The sequence below is a fragment of the Typopeltis vanoorti genome, chromosome 6, assembly GCF_054136105.1.
Source record: "Typopeltis vanoorti isolate ZY-2024b chromosome 6, IOZ_Tvanoo_1.0, whole genome shotgun sequence".
NCBI classification, from domain to species: Eukaryota; Metazoa; Arthropoda; class Arachnida; order Uropygi; family Thelyphonidae; genus Typopeltis; species Typopeltis vanoorti.
The window spans coordinates 38603452-38623764 of NC_143554.1; the positions used below are offsets into that span (position 1 = coordinate 38603452).

The 20313-nt window shown below is 34.8% G+C and overlaps 1 protein-coding gene across 1 annotated transcript in view; it reads left to right on the forward strand.

Annotated features, from left to right (window-relative positions):
• The window catches only part of LOC150105390 (neprilysin-1-like), a 236076-nt gene that overhangs the window by 127491 nt on the left and 88272 nt on the right, over window positions 1–20313 (forward strand). Inside the window, exons 5-7 of the mRNA XM_090393948.1 lie at window positions 4846–5007; window positions 6462–6545; window positions 10920–11128. Coding sequence (XP_090250074.1) covers window positions 4846–5007; window positions 6462–6545; window positions 10920–11128 — 455 coding nt within the window. The remainder of the gene's footprint in view (window positions 1–4845; window positions 5008–6461; window positions 6546–10919; window positions 11129–20313) is intronic.

Below are 20313 nucleotides of genomic sequence, written 5' to 3' on the forward strand. Positions count from 1 at the left end.
ACAAGTATTCATAATCTTTACTTGTATCAAAATAAAGTATGTAAAATAAAGTATGTTAACGATTTTCTTTTGTGTCCTAAATGGCAATCTCATTTAATAGACCACATTGGACATCTGTCGGGTAATATCCCATTGCTACGTTTGATAAAATAATGGTTTATTTGTTTAATATTGATATGTAAAGCATAGACGACGCCTGTCAGTAATTTTAGACTGTTTATTTCATACCATACCAGGACACCAATTGCTAGGACTTACCAAAAAGTCCCAGCAATTGGTGTTCTTTGCGCTAGGGTTCTTCATAAGTCTATTACGTCACTTCTTATTTTGTTAGACGTGCCTTTCAAATGCTCCCGGATTTGGTTGAAATCATATTTACGGCTACTTGCTTTATCATTTTTAGTTTATAGAGTATGCTAATTTCACAGAATTACATAAGCAATTTCACCTTTTCTTATTTCACAAATAATTTTTGAGAATTATCAAGACATACTACTGGAGAATTCTCCCTATTTGTCTCTTCTTGAAAGAGCTAAGACTTAATGGCCGCAATAGATTTCACTGTTAACTATGACTATCATAAATGTAACCACTTCTGGGCTGTCGTTAGCATTCATAAAACAAAATTCCTCTTCTTTTTCGTTTCTATTTTTCAACTCAGGAAAGCACTCGAAATTAAAAAATAAATAATAAATAAAATAAAATAAAATCTAGAAGAAAGTAAAATGTGTGGATGCAAGTCTATGTATGCCAAGTTTCCACAGAATGCAAATATTTTTAAAATCAAATTCTTAATATTCACTAAATTTGAGGTAGTTAGTTAGTTACCTATTCAAAGAAATTTGAACGCACTTAGGTTAGTGTTGCCAAATGAAAATTACTAAAAACAGCTAAATCTTTTAAAAAAAGAGCTAAAAAGAGCTTAAAAGGAGTTAAAAATAAAATTTTGAAGCCAAAATTTTAAAAGTAGCTGACACTTTTGTTACTTTAATCAAGTTGAAGTGATACTTGCATATAAGTGGCTAAATACATCTTCCATGTGGTCTGCGCTTAATTCAAACACGTTTTCACTTAGATTTTCAGCTTTATTATATGTGGAAATTGTTCCAATATTACTCAGTGTAGATGCTGGTAAATGATAGTCTGTACAGCACTTGTTGTTACGCCTGAGGCCATACTCGACTGACAAAATAGCTGTCGGCATTGACAATTCCATCTTGTTTCTTAATTTAGTTTTAACTACATTCATGGAACTAAAAATTCGTTCAATTTCCGCATTAGAATTTGGCAGTATTAATAAATTTATTGCACACTGAGCAATTTCTTTAAATGGATTCATTCCAGATGCATCTTTGTATTCTCGTACTTCATCCAGGATAGCTCAGTGTTTTCTATATTTCTTTATTTATTTAAGTAGATAGTATTGTACTGGTATTCAGCAGCAGCAACATCTTTTTCTGTTTACAGCATTATTTCTAAGATGGGAGTAACAGGTTATTTTTTATGTTTTAAGGTATTGTCAACAGAAAAGAAGACATCGCTGAAGAGACCAAGAAGAAACTGTTTTGCTCTACTTCTAAGATTTTGCTCATCATTTTGCTTTATTTTCTTTTGTATCCTCAACTCTGAAATTTTTCTTTCAAATCTGTAACCAAGATTTGGATTGGGATCCAAATAGTCATCAATCTCTGATTCTAGAGGGTCGACTATGGATGATAGTAGCACTAACATATTAGCAATAGAGCGAATCGAACGAGAAAGGTCTTCAAATAATTTCATCTTATCCGCACAGTTAGATTCGAAAGTTTTGTTAACTTACTGAACTTGAACTAGAACGGGATGCAAAAATGAAAGGTACAATAGATTCTTTTCATCTTTGCACATCTCCCACAAAATTTGAGCTTTGTAACATTTCTCAGTAACACTCACGACTTCGAAGTGAGTTTTTAATTCCAACCACTGGCTGAGAATTCTGTCTACTGCAGGTTCAATGGAGAGCCACCTTGTTGCACAATTGCTTACAATTTTCAGAGGAGCATCATTTTTGTTGATAGTTTGATACAGCTCTTTGTATGCTGCTTGTCTTGAAAAAGATTGTGAAAACCACTTATACGTTTCGGCTACTAAAAATTCTAATTTTCTTGGGAGAGATTCTGCACAAGTGTGAGACATTGCCAGTTGTAATGAATGGCATACACATCTAATTAAAATTAAGATTAAGGAGGGAATATATGCCTCCAGTTGTTCATAAACACCATTATAAACACCAACCATAACACTGGCATTGTCTGTACCAATTGCAATGAGATTTTTAATGTCCAGTTTGTTGGTCAAGAGCTTTTTTTTTTTTTCAGTGTAGCCACAATGCCACTAGCGTCACACTTTTCTAGAACCACCATGTTCAAAATGTATGCATAATTTTGTTGAATTTTTTGCTATAATAAATGATGGCCATTCCTAAAATCTTATTCACTGTGATATCATTCGATTCGTCTATTAGCAAGCCGAAATTTTCATCTCCAATGTCCACAATTAGATCTTCTTCAAAATGCTCACTTAGAATATTCTTTACAATTGCAGAGCACTTAGTTCGGTGCATTTTTTACCTTGGGCATAATTTGACTGTCTGGGATGATATTTTTGCAAAGATCTACTAGATAATCGCAACTGTTGAATGATCAGTGACAACAAAGAAATAATGAGAACCTACTTTCAAAGTTCGCGGGCTCATCAGACTTTTTCACAGGCATATTTGTAATAGGAACTGCAGCAAGATGTTTTTTCTTAGATTCGCTATGCTTTACAAGCTGACAATATTTGGCAGCTATATCACATCTGCAAAACTTACAGTGGCCTTTTGAAGCAACACCAGGAACTTCACACAGTCATTCACTAAACATTCCCATTTGCAACCACTATCTCCTAAATTTTTGCTTGTAAGCTTTATTTTTCTCTTTGCTCATTTTTGAAGAAGGGTATACAACTCTTTACTGCAACGAATTACGATCAGTCTTTGAAAACTTCCCACTCGCTATCGTAACGACACCAGAACACCGTGCAACAAACTAACTTGTAGCAGTGCTATCAACTTTAAGGCGACAACATGGCAGACTGTTGGGTCATGTGACTGACTGATGTCATCATACGTTTGAAACGTGTACGATGCTCGCACCAAACGTACAATCCAATTCCATATCAAATGCAAACACCTGGAAAACTTTTAAAACAATTTCTTTAACAGTAAATTATAAAAACAACTAAAAAGAACTGAAACTAGCTCTGAAGGAGCTAGGTTCTAGATTAAAATTTTTGGAGCTAGGGAAGAAAAAAAGAGCTAGATCCAGCTTCAAAAGAGCTAAATTGGCACTGATTTTAGGTCCGCCATGTTCAAATCAGTAGGTGTCATGATAACAGCTAGAGATTAACAGCCGAACAAAAATTATAAATAAAAATCATATATTATAAATTTTGAATCACAGATTACTGTGCAATATAAATATAAGATAATATGTCAGGCTAATTCGACCTAACGATAAAGATATATAGAGGTAATATGGAAACTGAAAATGTTGAAAATGCACTTCGCACGAACTTTTCAAAAAATCAAGTGCAACGGTGAGTCAGTTTCACGAAGTTGAAAGATGTCACCTGGCTGTGCAAAGTTGCAATTGCACATTCCTTGGCATGCTTTTCATTCATGTCATTCAAAAAATATATTGTTAAAATATTCAAATAATTTCTTCAGTAGAATCATGCTATCAGGCGAAATAATATTCCACATTAAGATGTAAATAAGATGCGAAGTTGAGATTCTCGTTTATTCACTGAATATCTCAAAGTGCATGAAATTTCCTAAAAGGAATGTGTCGATGCAGTTACAAATATAAGAATTCTTAGGCTTATTTTCTTTGAGAAGAAATTAATACACCAAACTATATTTGGATATGTTTTTAAAGTCAAGCTCTTTGAGAAGTTGAAGGATATAAGATAAAATGTGCAGATCAAAAGTAACTTTAGTACAAGTTGAAAAGAGACAAAAATCAGAGACTTTGCAGTTCTCCTTTCTCAGGATATGCGGAGAACACGTGGTAAAGATCTGAGTTTGTCGGATATATGGCTAACTATACATGGAGCTCACGTCAAACTCCAAACCTTAAATTGTTCAATGAAGATTCGCATTTAAAAGGCTGTTATTCTTTTGAGAAAACTCTCTGTTTGTATATATACGCACATTGGATTACAACTCCTTTTTATTAATATCTAACTTGAATTATTAGTAATGAAACAAAAAAAGTGAATTATGAGATAAAAATATGCTGCTGAAGTCGGTTTACAAGAAAACAGATAATTCTAGAAAAAAGAAATCTCTGTTGTCTATCTTCTTGCCATTACAGACAAAAGAGAATACAAAAAGAACTACATCGTAGAGATGTATTTCAGAAAATACCCAAGTAAGGGAGGAACTTTTTCTTTCTCCATCTGCCAAGTATCACGATGAAAGGATGCTGTTATATGAGAATCCATTCCCCATAACACACTTTTCAATGGATAAGCTCAAAATTCGACATTATTCCACATTAACATTTCCGAAGTATGTGCGATACACATTCGCTTGGAAAATTACCCTTGATCCAAATAAATATGATCTAGGGTAATTTTCCTAATATCATTTGCTCTTTTGGTAAATATACAAGTCACGCGGAGGAAATAATACATTTGGACGCGATGACAAACTAAAATAAGTTATAAATGGGCTAAATATAGTTTGGAGAATTGGCCGCTGATAATGTGACAGAATATGCCCTTTTTCCTTTTCTTACTAATTATCAATTTTTTTTGTCTTAGCGGCCACCATATTGGGTAAGATGGACCAAACCATTGATCCGTGTGAAGATTTCTATCAATTCGCATGCGGAACTTATCTTCATCGTAACACCGTACCTGATGGCTATCATCGCCATTCTACACTTCAGGGGATGCAAGACGAGATCTATGTCGTTCTCAAGAGTAAGTAGTTAATGATTTTGGTTTTTCTAATGACACATCTGAAAGAGAGACAGACAGACAAAGAGAGAAAGAGAGAGAGAGAGAGAGAGAGCATAAGGTGATTGCCGAAATGTCTATTTTTTTCCTCAGTAAGAGTATTTACAAAAATTATTGATTTAGAAATCCAGTTAATAAATTAAGCCACTAAGGATGTGTTATTTTAAGTAGATCAAAGTAGTGGGAGCTAAGGTAACTCCGATGCTGAGGACTGTATTCTCATAAGCTCTCAGGTCAAATTTTACGAAATTTTCATAAGTTTCTACCAATATTCGGCTTTCAAATAATGTTGGATCTTTAATATCCGCTTTTCCTATGTAACAAGCCATCCACTTTTACCCTGTTTGTGGATGGCTTGTTACATGAGGCGTTTCGGTAGAACACCAATGAGGCGTTTCGGTAGAACACATATTGAACTTAAATTCTTGAGTGATCGTGAAATTACTTTATATTAGCCGTGGGTAATTTTCGTTTGCCAGAAATTTGGATCGTCTATTTATATAAGGATACATTTGTAGCATTGGGGAAACACCCCTAGTACTATAACATTTGACCACTAGACGAAAGACCGTTATAAGTTCGATCTAATTGCCTACTAGTGATACTTTTTCTTGACCATTTTCAGGGAGTTCTTAAGTTACTTGATCTCTCAAGCGTGTTATTAAGGATTCTTGCATGCTTCTTCGGTAAACCTGGATTTTTAACCCCTTATCTCAGAAAAAAATGGACTGTTAAAAACCATACTATTTCGGACAACAATACGAGTTAGGGCTTATAATTAAAAAAAGTTTAAAGTGTTTTATCCATACCATACCATAAACATTTTTCGGTAATTCCCTATAATCGGCGTCCTTCTGAGATCCCTCTCTCCATTAAGTCACATTATATTTTGCTAGACGTGCTTTTCAAATGATCCCCAAGACGAAGACCTTGTAGCTCCATTATACTTAGCTGAACACGGAGATCACGTCAACAGTGAAAAGTTAGGGCTAAAATAGAGCTCCGTATACTCCCTTTTGAAAATAAGAAACGCATTTAGAGGATACTAAATCCGATTTTTTTTGCCGCAATTCTTCCTCAGTATAGAGATTATATCGAGTGTATGCTCGATACAGAATTGCTTTGATTCGATATGCCATCCTAACCACGAAACCAAAATGTTTGCTTCAACTGCAGTAATTGATTCTACATTGGAAAAATTAATTTTATTAAATACAATTCAATTTATTATACACGATCTGTTATATGTATATCTGTTATATTCACTATCAGCCATAGAATTCTGCTAGAATGTTTATAATAATGATCCATGCAAACGTTACAATTTAAAAAAAAATAATTTCAGTTTCTTTATAGATTATTGCTTATGCTGAATATATCTTAAACTGTGAACCAATTGTGTTTTTTTTTCTTTTCAGAACTCTTAGAGAAGCCGATTTCAAGCGAAGACAGCGAGTCCATAGTGAAGGTTAAAACACTGTACATGTCATGCATGAACACAAGTAAGATCATGTTAACATTCTTTATAAGCCGATATCATTAAATAAAATAAGCATTATAGAAAAACTCATTTGTTTACTCATTTCGGTACATGATTCGGTTAAAAAAAAATTAGACATATTTCCTTGCCTACATGTAATAAAAAATGGTTTATCAAACAGTGTAAGAACTGCTCATAATACGATAGCACGAATTTAACAGATGAGAAGTAGTCTTCATGATTTACTCAGTTGTTTCATTCAAAACTATTTTTTGAAACAGAAAATATATTAAATGTAGGAATTTAAGTTGCATATACATATTATTTCTTATAAGCACCACACCGTGAAATAAACTGAAGTGCTTATGGGAAATAATTTATTGATTTATTGATCATTAATACACGATATAAATCGTCAATTTATAAAAGTGTCAAACATATTCCCATTTAAATAATATATAATGAAAATTGTAAATTATTAAATTTCATTATATAAAAATTTTAAATAATTAATAATTATAATAATTAAAATAATTAAACTCGATGACCTGGCTGGCTGACAAGATAGGGCAGAGATTCCCAAAGTGTGGGTCACGAGCTGATTTGGGTTGGGTCTCTATCTAACGCCACTTTAAGAGTGCTGCTTCCTTTTACTGTACGCCCACAGATGCAAGATCCTTCGACACTTCTGCGCATGTCAGAAGAAGGAGATTCCATTCCGATAATAGGGTAATCAGTCTGTATTGTGGGATGAGTTATTTATTATTACACGTCGAAAAACTAACTTCTCTTTTATGAATATTGTAGTTTATAAAATGGTAACTATTTTGCTTGTATAACAGTTGGAAAATTTTACGCATAAAGCACGTCAAATCGTTCATCGCCTTCTTTCTTTCTTCTCTTCAACATGAATTGACTCTTCTTCGCACCGAGTCAACTGAAGTTCTCCTATCTGTGGTCGGATTGTACTATTTCGTACATGTGTGAAATTGGATTTTCGGCCATGATAGGAATTAAAAACAAATTTCGAAATAAACTTCAATTATCAAACACCTTGCATCTGAAAATAACGCATATCAATGTGGACGTCAAAGACATCATCAACAAAAATAGAAAACAAGCCCATTCTTCACATCCACCTCATTCTGTATCCGATTAATAAATTTATATATTAATTAAGTGTAATCAATAAAAGTTTAAAAGTATAAAGCGATATATTTTTTATTCAACCCCCCTTCCTTTTAAAATATGCATTACAAGCGAGTGGGTCGCGAAAAATTACTGTTTTCGAAAGTGGATCTCGATCCATAAAAGTTCGGGAAGTCCTGAGATAGGGATCCGCCCTAAAAACCAGTATGATGTAGACTGGAATTCCACCATGGGAATGAATGCATATAAATATTTGTCTTTAAGTAATAAATAATGTTACATTAAATTAATGTAACGCTAACGAAACATTAATATTAGTATGTTCAGCCTTTAGTGAGTGATATTCACATAAAAACCGTAATTTGATGTGACATCAAATAGTTTCATATTTATAATATTAAATCAATATACTGTAATATATCAAACTCATATACTCGCAAGCTTCAATGAAATGAGCAAGTATGGAATCTTAAAAATATCAATGTCTGAATAGTATATAAAAACAGTTTAATATTACATATAAACAATATTTAAACATATTAATAGTTTTATTTAATATGGCGCCTGAATATTATTTAGACACAGTTCTCTGCAATATATACAGTATATATGACCGCCCACCCCCACAACTTCGTCGGTCTAGTATGCCTAGTGGATTGAATGCGTGTCCGCCGATGTTTGGAGATTGCCTTTAGGTAGGATATAAATTTGATCACCCAGTGTGAGAGAACCATCCCCTTGTTGTAGAGCCGAAGTGGCTTGAAAAAGATCACGCTTAGTCTCTTAAAAAATCCTCCCCTACGGTATTGATGTACTACAGGTTCATAAACGTTTGTGTGGTGAAGAATAATAATAATAACAAAACCTCTCCCATATCTTACAAGAAAACTCCTTTATTTGTCATGAGCATTTCTAACGAGAACGGATTACAACAAATTGATCTCCTGAAGAACTATCGCTGTCTTGGAGTAAGATCTCTAAATAAAGCGACTTTATCCGGTGAATGTTTATTTAATTAAAAATATCAATTAATTGCCTGGGGAAGGAGTGTCCTAGGTTCGATTCCAGTCGACGACGTGAGGAGCTTAAGGATCTTCCTCAGCTAAGTTAGCGGGTCTTGGGCGTGGACAGCAGGGCTTTTCCCCCAGTTTATCTGGGTATTTTCATCCCACAAACAGGCAAACCGGCCCCGTGAACACACACGGATACAGTCATAATATGGCCCTTAGGGGATGCAGAAGAGGAGTGGCGAACCGGCTGCATTAATACGCCACTTACCCCTCATTAGGAGGGATAAGTGGCGTACTCAACCCGTTCTAGATGGATGAGAAGGATAGCATACGAATTTAATAATTAGCATGACATCAACTGAATAACCTGCAGCTTTGTTACGATTATGAAACTTACCAAGTATCAAACTTAAAGGAAAGAAATATTAAGTAAAATAAAGGACACAAATCTTTCCCTTTGACGACGTACAGTCAAATATTTAAATTAAAAATCAAGAGTTTGAAATTGTGAGAGCTCCGCTTCGATTTTTTTTTCTTGATTATGAACTAGACAGTATATAATGAGACGATGTGCAATGGACCACAGCCCATCATTATAGTCATACACATTAAACGGAAATTCCAGATTAACCTGGGTTTGAGTTACGATTAAACCAACTAAGGCTGTCAGATGTGACAGCCTTAGTATATTATGTTTCTTAATTGTGTGTTTATTCAGGTCGGTGTTTTGTTATGTAGAACGTAAAATATGAGTTTTCGGTCCCCTCCTTTCTTCCGTCTGAGAGTAACTAAGCTTGTCTTGTTTGGAAACTTCGTAATAAAAGTATGTAAATGCGGAATTTTTTTTTTTTTTTTTTTTTGCGTGTCGAATGGGGAAAAATATCAAGGTATTGAAATAAATGCGTTTATTACCTTTTTTTTTTTTTTTGTAATTGCCAGAATTCGGCTCGTGGAATTAGATTTTGCCATTGTGCAGAGCACGTAATACAAACATCCTTACAGTCTTCATTCGACGCATTAAGAAGAGCAGAGTACGAAGTATCACGCGGACCCGTTTCCATACAAAACCAATTCATCCAAGAAAGTACTGTCGACGCCACGCATCCTACCATAATATTATAGTTGTGAGCTGTGTGATAGCGACGGGATACTCGCACACACGCCTTCGCGTGCTATTACCCGCTACAAGCTTTAACTTCCTCCTCCATTCGTCTTCCTATTGTCATCTGTGACACGGCCCGCAGTCTCCGAACCGCCGACTGAAAGGAACGTTAGATGACTTCCTTTGTCCTCTAATGATCTCCAAAATGCCACAGAAACTGTTTGTCGGAAGACGCTGCTGATTCGAACTGAGTCAAGGCCGAAAGAGACCACGTGATCATAAGCACCACTTTACAGCGCTTCATTATGTGCGAAGCACGAGCTCTCCACAGGTTTCAAGTGTTGCTTTGTTACTTTACGACCCCTCATTTTTTTTCGTGCGTGTGTGCGTGAGCGCGTGTCTTGGCAGTTCTGAAGAAAGTTTTCAAGTAGCCACACTTCAATATAATTTAATGGTGCGTGATATTTGGCATGTGAAAATGAACGCTTACATATGTTTCTAAACTCATTTATTATCACACCTCTTAAAAACAAATTAACTTAAAATTTTAATATTGAAAAGAGAATGTAAACAATTGGAAGTTCGGGTTGGTGTTTAGATGAAAACTCGCGTATCGTCACTTGGGATTAAATCAACGGTGCACTTTTTTACGCTGCATTTCACTCAAGTTCCTTAAGATTATGAATGTGTAAGACAGAATTCTTAAAGTTGTCATGCTTATTACACTACATCACTTTATTCTGTGAAAGGCACAAGCCCTCCTTAGGCTTCAAGTGTTGCTTTCTTTAATTTATGACCTCTTTTGTAACTACGCGTTCTGAAGAAATTTTGAGTGAACACTTGAAACATACTTATGGCGCAGCTCTCCTGTTCCTTTCTTCTTCTTTAATCCTGTATTAAAAAGCTGTTTTTAAGGATTACACGATAACGCAATTACTACACCATTTTCTATATTTACAATGAAACAGAAAATCTCCCATCACGAATAGCGTCTAAAATTCAAGAGATTTTTCTAACACATCATAAGTTGTATTCACTTTTCGTAGAAAAGAAATCCTTTACAGTCATTATTAGAAAATACATCAGACAACTGTGGAGTTTTAATTTTAATCTATTATTTCTTTCTTGTCGACAGGCAGCATTGAAGACGGATCAGTATCCATCCTTTTGGAGATGCTTTCAGATTGGGGAGTGGGGAAATGGCCTGTGCTGGACACTCAGTGGAACAAGAGCAAAGTCGATTTGGAATGGAGGCTGGCAATGCTGCATGTTCATGAAGTGCAACATCTTTTTCACACGTACGTCGCTCCTGACGACAGAAATACATCTGTCTACCTCTTACATGTAAGATATTCATTTGCATTTCAATAAAAACTAAAATATCGTTAAATGCTTTGATTATTTCCTAGTTAGAAAGCAACTATTACTGTTTTCTATTTATAAATGGTCTAATTTAGTTCCGGTGATGTATTATTTGCATTTATTTTTGTTCTAACATAACTGGATCGTGTACGTCGGTCCCACACAATTCAATGAGTTATTGTTGTTTAATAGTTTATTGCTACACTAATGTGCATCTTTAAAAACAATAAATTAAAACATACACACATACACACAGATTCACTGCGATTGTTCAGCAGGCGTTAGGAAGAGCACCAGTCATAGGGCTCTTATTTGAACATGTGTAACGCTACCGCTGATCCGAAGCAACTCTCCTTTCAGAGCGATGTTGGCTTGGTTTGAATTACAACCACAGCAGCTGGGCTATGTGTATTTATGCTTGTTAAGTTTGCCTGTTTTGTAAAATGTAAAATCAAAAACAGTGTTATCTTCGTTCGAGAACGGATAACTCGTCGTTAGTCGAAAGAAACCTTTTCAAAATGGACAAGGGACTAACGAGTGGAGTCTCTCGAGAAGGTATAAAGTAGTGATTCGATTTTTGCCAAGAAAATTTTAGAGGCCAATAACTATCGATAACTCATTAAGGTTACTGTCTAGAAAGTAGTGAACACCGCACGCTTTAAAGAACTTATTCACGCAGCCACACCAGTCTGCGACAATCATACCGGAGCTCAATATTTTATAGGCGTTGTCCTGCACATCGCCCACAGAGTTAATTGAGTTCCACGAGTATTGACGGAAAACAACAAAGCGAATTATGCACGTGTCGCGACGTTATCGTCCCTGTTTTTTTCATGGCAAAACGCTTATTCATCTACGAAGTCAAGGCATCTAAGTTTAAAGAATCCCTTGGCTCACCTCAAATATGAATTAAAAAGAGTCATCTCCGTGTTGCTCATTTCCAAGGAATCGAAGTTCTGTGTGTGTGGGGATAGACGCGTTGATTGAATGTAGCAATACAAGCTTGAATCAATAGTGACTACATGAATATCGAAAAATATTATCAACAGCTGTTGCATCTATGTTTTTTAAAGTCAAAGCGTTCAATATTTATACTAAGTTAAAGTGGCTTGATAATGTTTAGCGTTTGGTATCTGAATTATCTAATCCTTAACTCAGCCACGGAATTGCGGATTAACAGCATTTCGTAAGAGCAGGGGCGAATGCTGGTCTTGAAATTCACGCTTGCTCTTGTTATCATTCAGGGAGTGAGAGGTGTGAGTGAAGTCTGATTAGCGGAATAATGAATTACTGACCATTTAAAACTATATACAGGTAACCCTCGTATAACGCGGATGTTAGGTTCCATAGAAATGCCGAGTTATATAAATCGATGCGAGTCTTAGGTCACATAGAAAAAGTAGGGTTAGGTTCCGAAATCGTTTTTTTTTTTTTTGAATTATATAAACAACAATGACATATCCAACAAAAAGTATATTTTTATTTAATTCAGGTAATTCATGTAAGGAAAGAAAACATAAACTATGAAACAAATACATAGTTTAAAAGTATAAAAATTACAAATTGTACTTAAACTTCATTGCACATAATGCATAAATGTTTTAGGCAAAACAAAATAGTGCATATTTTAATCTTTCATAGCACGAGGATTTGAGGATTGATTAAAAAACACTGGTTTTGTCATGTAATCACCTGATGCATTACTACAAAACAGTAGAGTAATTCTATCTTTGGAAACTTTGAATCCAGGAGCTGATCTTTCATTTTTCGAAATATAGGTGCGTTTTTGCACTTTTTCCAATATAACCCGGATTCATCCGCATTAAACACTTGTTCTGCACTATAAATGTTTATAAACTTCGAGAGTTTTTTTGTTTAATAAGATTTCCATCCATATGAATTTTCTTTTGAGGTGCAATCTTCTATCGAAATCATTAGAGATTTCTCCATTTTTCCATTAGAATATCGCGTACACGAGCAACGCTCGTTGCACTTATCGTTGACCCAGCAACAAACACTTTCTCGGATTTTATGTTCATTTTGTTTGATTGTTCGAATTGGTGATTCATTTAAATTCAAAGTCCCTGCAAAAACTCTGTTTTTTCTCCATTTTTCAACCGATCCAAGATTTTGAATATTTTTCTTCGAGAGAAATTAATTTTGTTTTCAATGTTAGTTTTTCCTTTTCGTTGTAGTTTGTGGTCATTACTATAAAAATAAATTTTACACAAAAAAGCAAGCATTACTGGTGAGTTACATATTGTATGTATCAGAAAATAAAGTGCTCAGCTTGAGATGAACACACTTATGATTTTTAATGCACTTTCCTGGCAGAAACAATTTTCAACAATAAACATTTTTTACGGTAAACAACTGAGGTACATGCGTGCTAAAGGGTATTTCCCCTAATATAAATTCGCTACTTATAATTACATGCGAAAAACAGGCAGACACAAATTTAACGAAGCTAAAATTTGATTTTTAAGTCGCGCGGTGAAAAACATATGAAAAGATAAAGGGTTACTACAATCTGTAGACCGTGTTTTTATCGGAACCGTGTTGTATAAGTACCGCGTTCAGCAACGGTTACTACAATTTTAGACCGCGTTATATAAGTACATGCGTTATACGAAGGTTACCTGTATTTAGAAATTTATGTACATTTAATCATACAAATACAACATTTATTTTACAAATGATATTCTATCTTTTTCAATTCAGCTACTTGAATACAAATTCTACCCTACGGTTCTTCTTTATGAACTATGTCAATAACATCGTCATAAAAAGTTGGTTGTAACTTAATTTTCCCATGCAACACGCACACTTGTAAAGGCTGGCTGAAGCTCACTGGCTAGAGCTACTTTGACTGCGTATGGCCCGTGTTTAAGCAACAGGGTGAGATGACGTGGAGGGAGCGGAAATGGCTATGCGCGCGCATGAAATCACAGTGCTGAAGCGAGGACCTGGATGCTCCCACAACCGAGCAATCCAAAGTAGCTTGACTAGCGTCGGCCTTCGATACACAACGCAATTATTGTCGCGCAAGCTTAAGACGTCTTCTGTCTACAAAAATAAAAGCCTAAATGGAATGCTTATAAATGCATGCATTTATTAACAAATGAATATTACTTCTTTCTCAATTAATGAGCTTGCGCAGCAAGCATAGTAAGCATGGAGAACTCGCCGCTGCGTAAGAGGTGTTCTCATAAAAACATGTCCAATTCATTAGTTATACCCACCTAATAGGTGTATGACCAGCGTGAATCATCAGAGCAATCTCAATACGCCGTGCATCGATTCCATGAAGGTATGGAAAGACTATACGCATCACATTCCATGACGTGATGACTTCCTGAAATTTAGTAAGATTTACTGACAGAGGATATCTGTTACGAGAATCTCTTTCCGTCGCATCTCAACGATGCTTGTGATCGAGATTCAGTTTGTGATGTGAGACAATCCATAATGTCCCTGTCCTGTTGTAGTCATTTCTGGAAGATAACTCTTGGATTCTCTGATATGGCACTACTGGTGTATTCACAAGTACTACCGAAGCAACTAAACCTATAAAGATCTGTCTATTTGCTTTTAATTTCATTTGTTTTTCTCGTCGATATTTTCTTCTTTATCTGGATGATATATCCATCATATGCTGGGTAAATGGCCGACATGAAAAGTATAAACAGCAGGCTAGCATAGTCACAATTGTTGTACGGAAAGCTAAATCTGAGTATGAAACGAAACTGACTCTGCAAGTTAAAGACAACCCACAAGAATTCTATTGATATGTTGTAAGTAAAAGAAAAAATGAATATGAAATAATAACTCTCCTGAATTTGGATAATGTAACGAGTGCCCATTTCGCTAAAAGTTATCAATCTGGTGTATGCTACATTGAGTACCTCTTCACTGAATAAAGAAACTCATGTGTATGAGGAGGTGATATTAGAGCTATTACACAAATGGAATAATATTTCAGCAATAGGAACTGATGAGATATCAGCATGGGTATTGAAAGTGTTCAGCTGAACTGGCTATTGCTTTGACGGACTATATAATTTGTCTCAGAACAAGGATGATTCTGTAGGAATGGAAAGGATGTATGGGAAATCCATTGCACAAGGGTGGTGCAAAGGCTAGTGTATCCAACTATCGACAATTAGTATCTCAGGAGTGGTGGCGAAGATTTTCGAAAAATTGGTTAAGGCTTGCATTCAGAAATGGGTTGACAGTGAATCTCTACTTTGCAATGAGCAACATGGGTTTACTAAGGGAAGGTTATGTTTTAGCAACTTGCTCACATTCGATAACAATGTTATCATTGGGCTAGACAAGGGGAACAGATACACCATGACACTTTTGTATTTTGCTAAGGCTTTTGACAGAATACAGCATGGTAGTGTGTTGCATAAATTGGAGAATATGGGTTTGGATAAGACGATGGCTGACTGACAGATATTAAAACGCGGTATACCGGGGATGTGAATCTGCAAGATTTAAGGTAACCAGTGGTGTACCACGAGGATCAGTGCTAGGTACACTGTTATTCAATCTGTACATTAATGATATTGGGAAGGATTTGACAAGCGACATACAGTTGCTGATGATACAAAGATAGGTAGAGTAATCAGGAATGCTTCTGATATGCAGTCTTTGCAGAATGATTTGAATAGGCTGAAATTGTGGGCATGGGAAAATGGATGTCATTTCATTGTCAGTAAATGTAAAGGCATGCACTTCGGCGTGATTAGATATCCAATGTCGTATTATATTGGTGGGATTAGGCTAGAAGAAACTGATGAAGCTAGGGATCTTGGGGTGTTAGTAGATAGGAAGTTGAAGTTCGGGGGCCATGTACCAAAGATTGCAAATACAAATCAAAAGATAACTGCAATGTTGAAGCAAACTTTCACCCGTTCAGATAAGGATGTCATTTTGGTTCTTCAAGACTTCACTGTCATGCATTGCAGTGATGGAGCATAATGGGTCTGGCTTCATACCTTCAGTCAGTATGAAATAAATAGAATCAGGATTCAACACTCCATGTAAGCGTTCCTCAGTCCCCGGTATCCAATATTAATTTTCCTTTGCCTACCACAGCTGCTGAAAATATTTTGAATGGTCAGCACTTGGCGTTCATCACCGGGAACAGTGAGGCATAACAGGAGAACAATGAAGATTCAAATACTGTTTCTTACACTCTTTGGCTGTACTATGCTGTTTTAGCCAATTATAGCATATTGATCTTGTTCTTATAGGCTGGCATCGATCAGCTGTTTCTGCTAATGACCAACCTTGATTTGTTGTTGTTCTTTTTTTATTATTACTCCATCCTAGATAAAGCTGAAACACGTTTGAACGTGGCCACCACAGAAAGAAAAGTTTCCAAAATAAACTTACTATTTGCTCTGGCTTTCACTCTCATCTCTCTCTCTCTCTCTCTCCTTTCGAAGTCACTGCAGTCTTGATCTTTAACCATTATCGTACACACTTGAATGCATATTTTGCTCCTGGAGAAAAGCTCTTACCTACTTATAGCAGATCTCTTCCACTTGTCATTTTTGTGGGCTACTGCTGGTGGATTTGCAATATTTTGACCACAGAATATACATCAGTGTCGTATAGGGAGTTAAGCAAACCGGGAACTTAAGTCCGGAGATACCATAGCATTTCTTCGATACGCATAGCGGTGATGTTACACTAGGATAAAATGCATCTGCCATCTAACGTATATTTAGTTATTTGTTAAATAAATTTACAAAAAAAAAAAAAAATTGCTAAATTAAATAAATTTATACATTTCATAAAATTTATAAATTTATTTATAAACACGGTAATTGCTTGAAATTACACGTATGAAATATAAATTTTTATAAATACATATAAGCCTCAATCATATTATCCGATCAACCCTTATATATTGCTTATCACTAAGAGGCTATAGGCTTAAAATGATCATTTTTAAATGAGGTAAGAGCACACAATTCCTTTATTTTCAGCTTCATTAGTGTAGTATATTATACTTGGCTCATTTATCTATTTATTTTGCAATGTGGGCCATAAGATAACATAGATGATGACGAAAATCCTCTTTTTTTACATTCATACTGACTTATATGCATATGGGAAGGATGACGAAGGTCTAAATTAAGATGAATTTGCCAGTGGAACAAAAAATAAATAAATAAATAACCTTCGCTTGGAATTAACTCCCTTTTCAATGAAAACCAAAGCATTCTTACATACATCATCGACAAAATCTGAAACATTTCTACTGGAAAAGAGCCAAAGTAATTTCTAACTAAGCCAAGGTAATCCCGATAACTGCACCCAAATAAAATATGACATTCTATCTTCCAGAGACACAAATATTTTCGTAAAGTAATGGTATTAGGAAAGTTTTTCAGTAGCATTACTATGACATAACATCTCAAATGGAAACTAATAAATTTATGAGGGAAAACAGCAAGTCCATATAGAGACACCAACGTCCAGTTTTGACACCATAATCTACAACTCTCATAAAAAAAATCTTTGTTTTTCATTTTAAATTTCATGTTAAAAATGTTAAACATTTCATGTTAAAAATGTTAAAAATTTCATGTTAAAAATAATAGCAAAAGAGATTTAAAAAGTTACTTAAATATATCAATATAAATATGATGCAAATTAGGTATCAGCTTACTTTTAATTTTTCCCGGAAAGAAAATGAAAGCTTTGGTATTTGGTTGATATCAACGCAATTACACTGATTTAAGGGTTGGCTTGTTTTTGTATCACAAGAACTAGAAATGCTATTCTGGTTCTTGTGGTGCAACTTGAATTGTCAAGAACCAGAAGTGTCATTCTGTTTCTTTGCTCTACCCTTCCCATTGGAAGCCTTCAGAAAGCTTCTCGGTTTTTAAAAATAAAATCGCAAGATAATTCTTTAGCGATAAACAAATATTACAATTCTACTCAAGAAAAGAACGTATAAAGTTTTAACATGATAGTTTGTTCATAAAGGAAAGAAATATCTTTCGCTATTTTATGCCAAACAGGAAAAAAGGAATGTGTGAATTTGATATTAGGTTAAGTCATAGATACACTTTCGAGTAGAGTCCATTCTTCTTCTAAGAACTTAATGGCAAAGATGAAGCCTTTAATTTCATTGTTTCAAGCATGAAATACTGTCATAATTCGGGTACCTCAATCAAAAGGACTAAGACGAACATACAGCTTCCTGGCTAGAGTTCAAATCTTTGTGCAATAGTATGATAACTCATGATATTGCACTATATTTTATTACTGTGAACACTCGATTTTTTCCTACTTCGTATAAAGTAATAATGGATATTTGTGAACTTTTATTTTTAATAATTTATATATGTTTGTTTTTAAATATGCAATGCTTAAAGGAGAAAGACCTCAATCTCAGATTAAAGCATTTAAACGAAGTCATTTTTAATTGACATTTGTTTAAATAATCACATGAGGAAATAAGTGTCGTTTCAAAATACCAACAAAATTTAAATTACTAGTTGTACCAATACATCTTATTTTTTATGTCAACTTTACTGTCACCTGAAAATAAGATAGCTGCTGGTTTCATTCCTTACTGTGCTTTTTATTCATTTATAATCTGCTCTGGAAACCATGCTCTAGAGACCAAACTTTAGCTTCTTCAGGTCTCTAATAAGCGGGACGGTGGTTTCACTTTAGGCGGTGTTGAAATCATGAAATTCATCTAGCGCTTAAAGGCAATCACAAACATCCAGGTCCAGTGCGGGATTTTTACCTACAACCTGGTGGTTAAAGAGGGGATTCACTACCCAGTCGGAAAATCAGGCCAGTTTTAGATGTAAAGACCGAACAGAAAGTGTCCCTTCAACCGGAAGCTGTTATGATCTACTCTGTTCAGATTAGTGAAAAGTGGAAAGATCAGGATTTCTCTATCGTCATACATATTTATCAAATAGTTCTCAACATATTGTAACTGTAAGGTTCAAAGAACTATTTTTATGAATTGAATCAGCGATTGGTAATTTTGTTAAAATAAGATATTTCTCACTGTAAAATAAATACAAAATCATGTTTTTAATTCCGATACGCAGTTGTATAGGTAAATTGATCATCCTTACTGCCTTGATAGAAGCAATAAGGATGCTAATTTCTTCGCTTATTTTAGTCAAAGACTAGTGGTGCCATCTGTCGACAAAATATAAGAATTATATATATATAAGTGCTATTCTGAATCATCAGAATAGCACTTGCAGTAAATACAGCACTTTGATCTTTTTAAGCATTTATTTAGTAAGATTTTTTTTTTTTTTTTTTTGCAAAGAACAATTTCGGTTGCTAAAGGGCAGTGAACTTGTGACACTTTCTGGTTCTGAAGAGCACCAATATGATTGTAATAGTGCTGTGAGGTTAGTGGGAACACTGAAAAGCTAATGAAAGAAAAATAAATAAATAAATAGTGCAATATCAAGTAAAAGCATGATCCACGCTACGTATTTTGTCATAATTCCATCCCTTTCAGAAACTTCTGATTCTTATTTATTTTGTTTCCACGAAAGAAATATTTCGACCTTCGAAACAGAAAGCAAGAAGTCAGTTTGTCATCATATTTTCCAAATGAAAGAATCTAATAGCTCTAATATTGTACCATTACTAGTTTTTTTAAACGAGCGGTCATAATTTTTTCATTTTTCACTCTAAAGCCGGCTTGTCCAACTCGCGGCCCAGGACGGCTATGAATGCGGCCCAACAAAAAATCGTAAACTTACAAACTTTATGATTGTGACTAAAAAATACCATTAATAATACTACAAATACAATTTTATCATGCTATTAATTTATAAGCAACGAACTTTTGAATTTAACACGTTCTTTAGCAATGAGAGATTCATAAAATCATTCTCAAATAATTGTATTTATTAAAATTGCCGCCCATGCGAGTAGTTACTTCTCGACATAATAAATAGCGCTAGCGCTCTTGCTTCCTACTTTTAACACGCAATAGATGTCTCTCTATGTGCGCCATGGGTACGCTGGTACGGCTTTCAATGTGCAATTGTAAACAGTCGAGTTGACACCGAAGAAAGGTGCAGACGTTAAGTGTGTTTGTTGCGACTTGGCGAGTAATTTTTTAGTAGTAAAAATTTGGTGATTATTAAACCTAG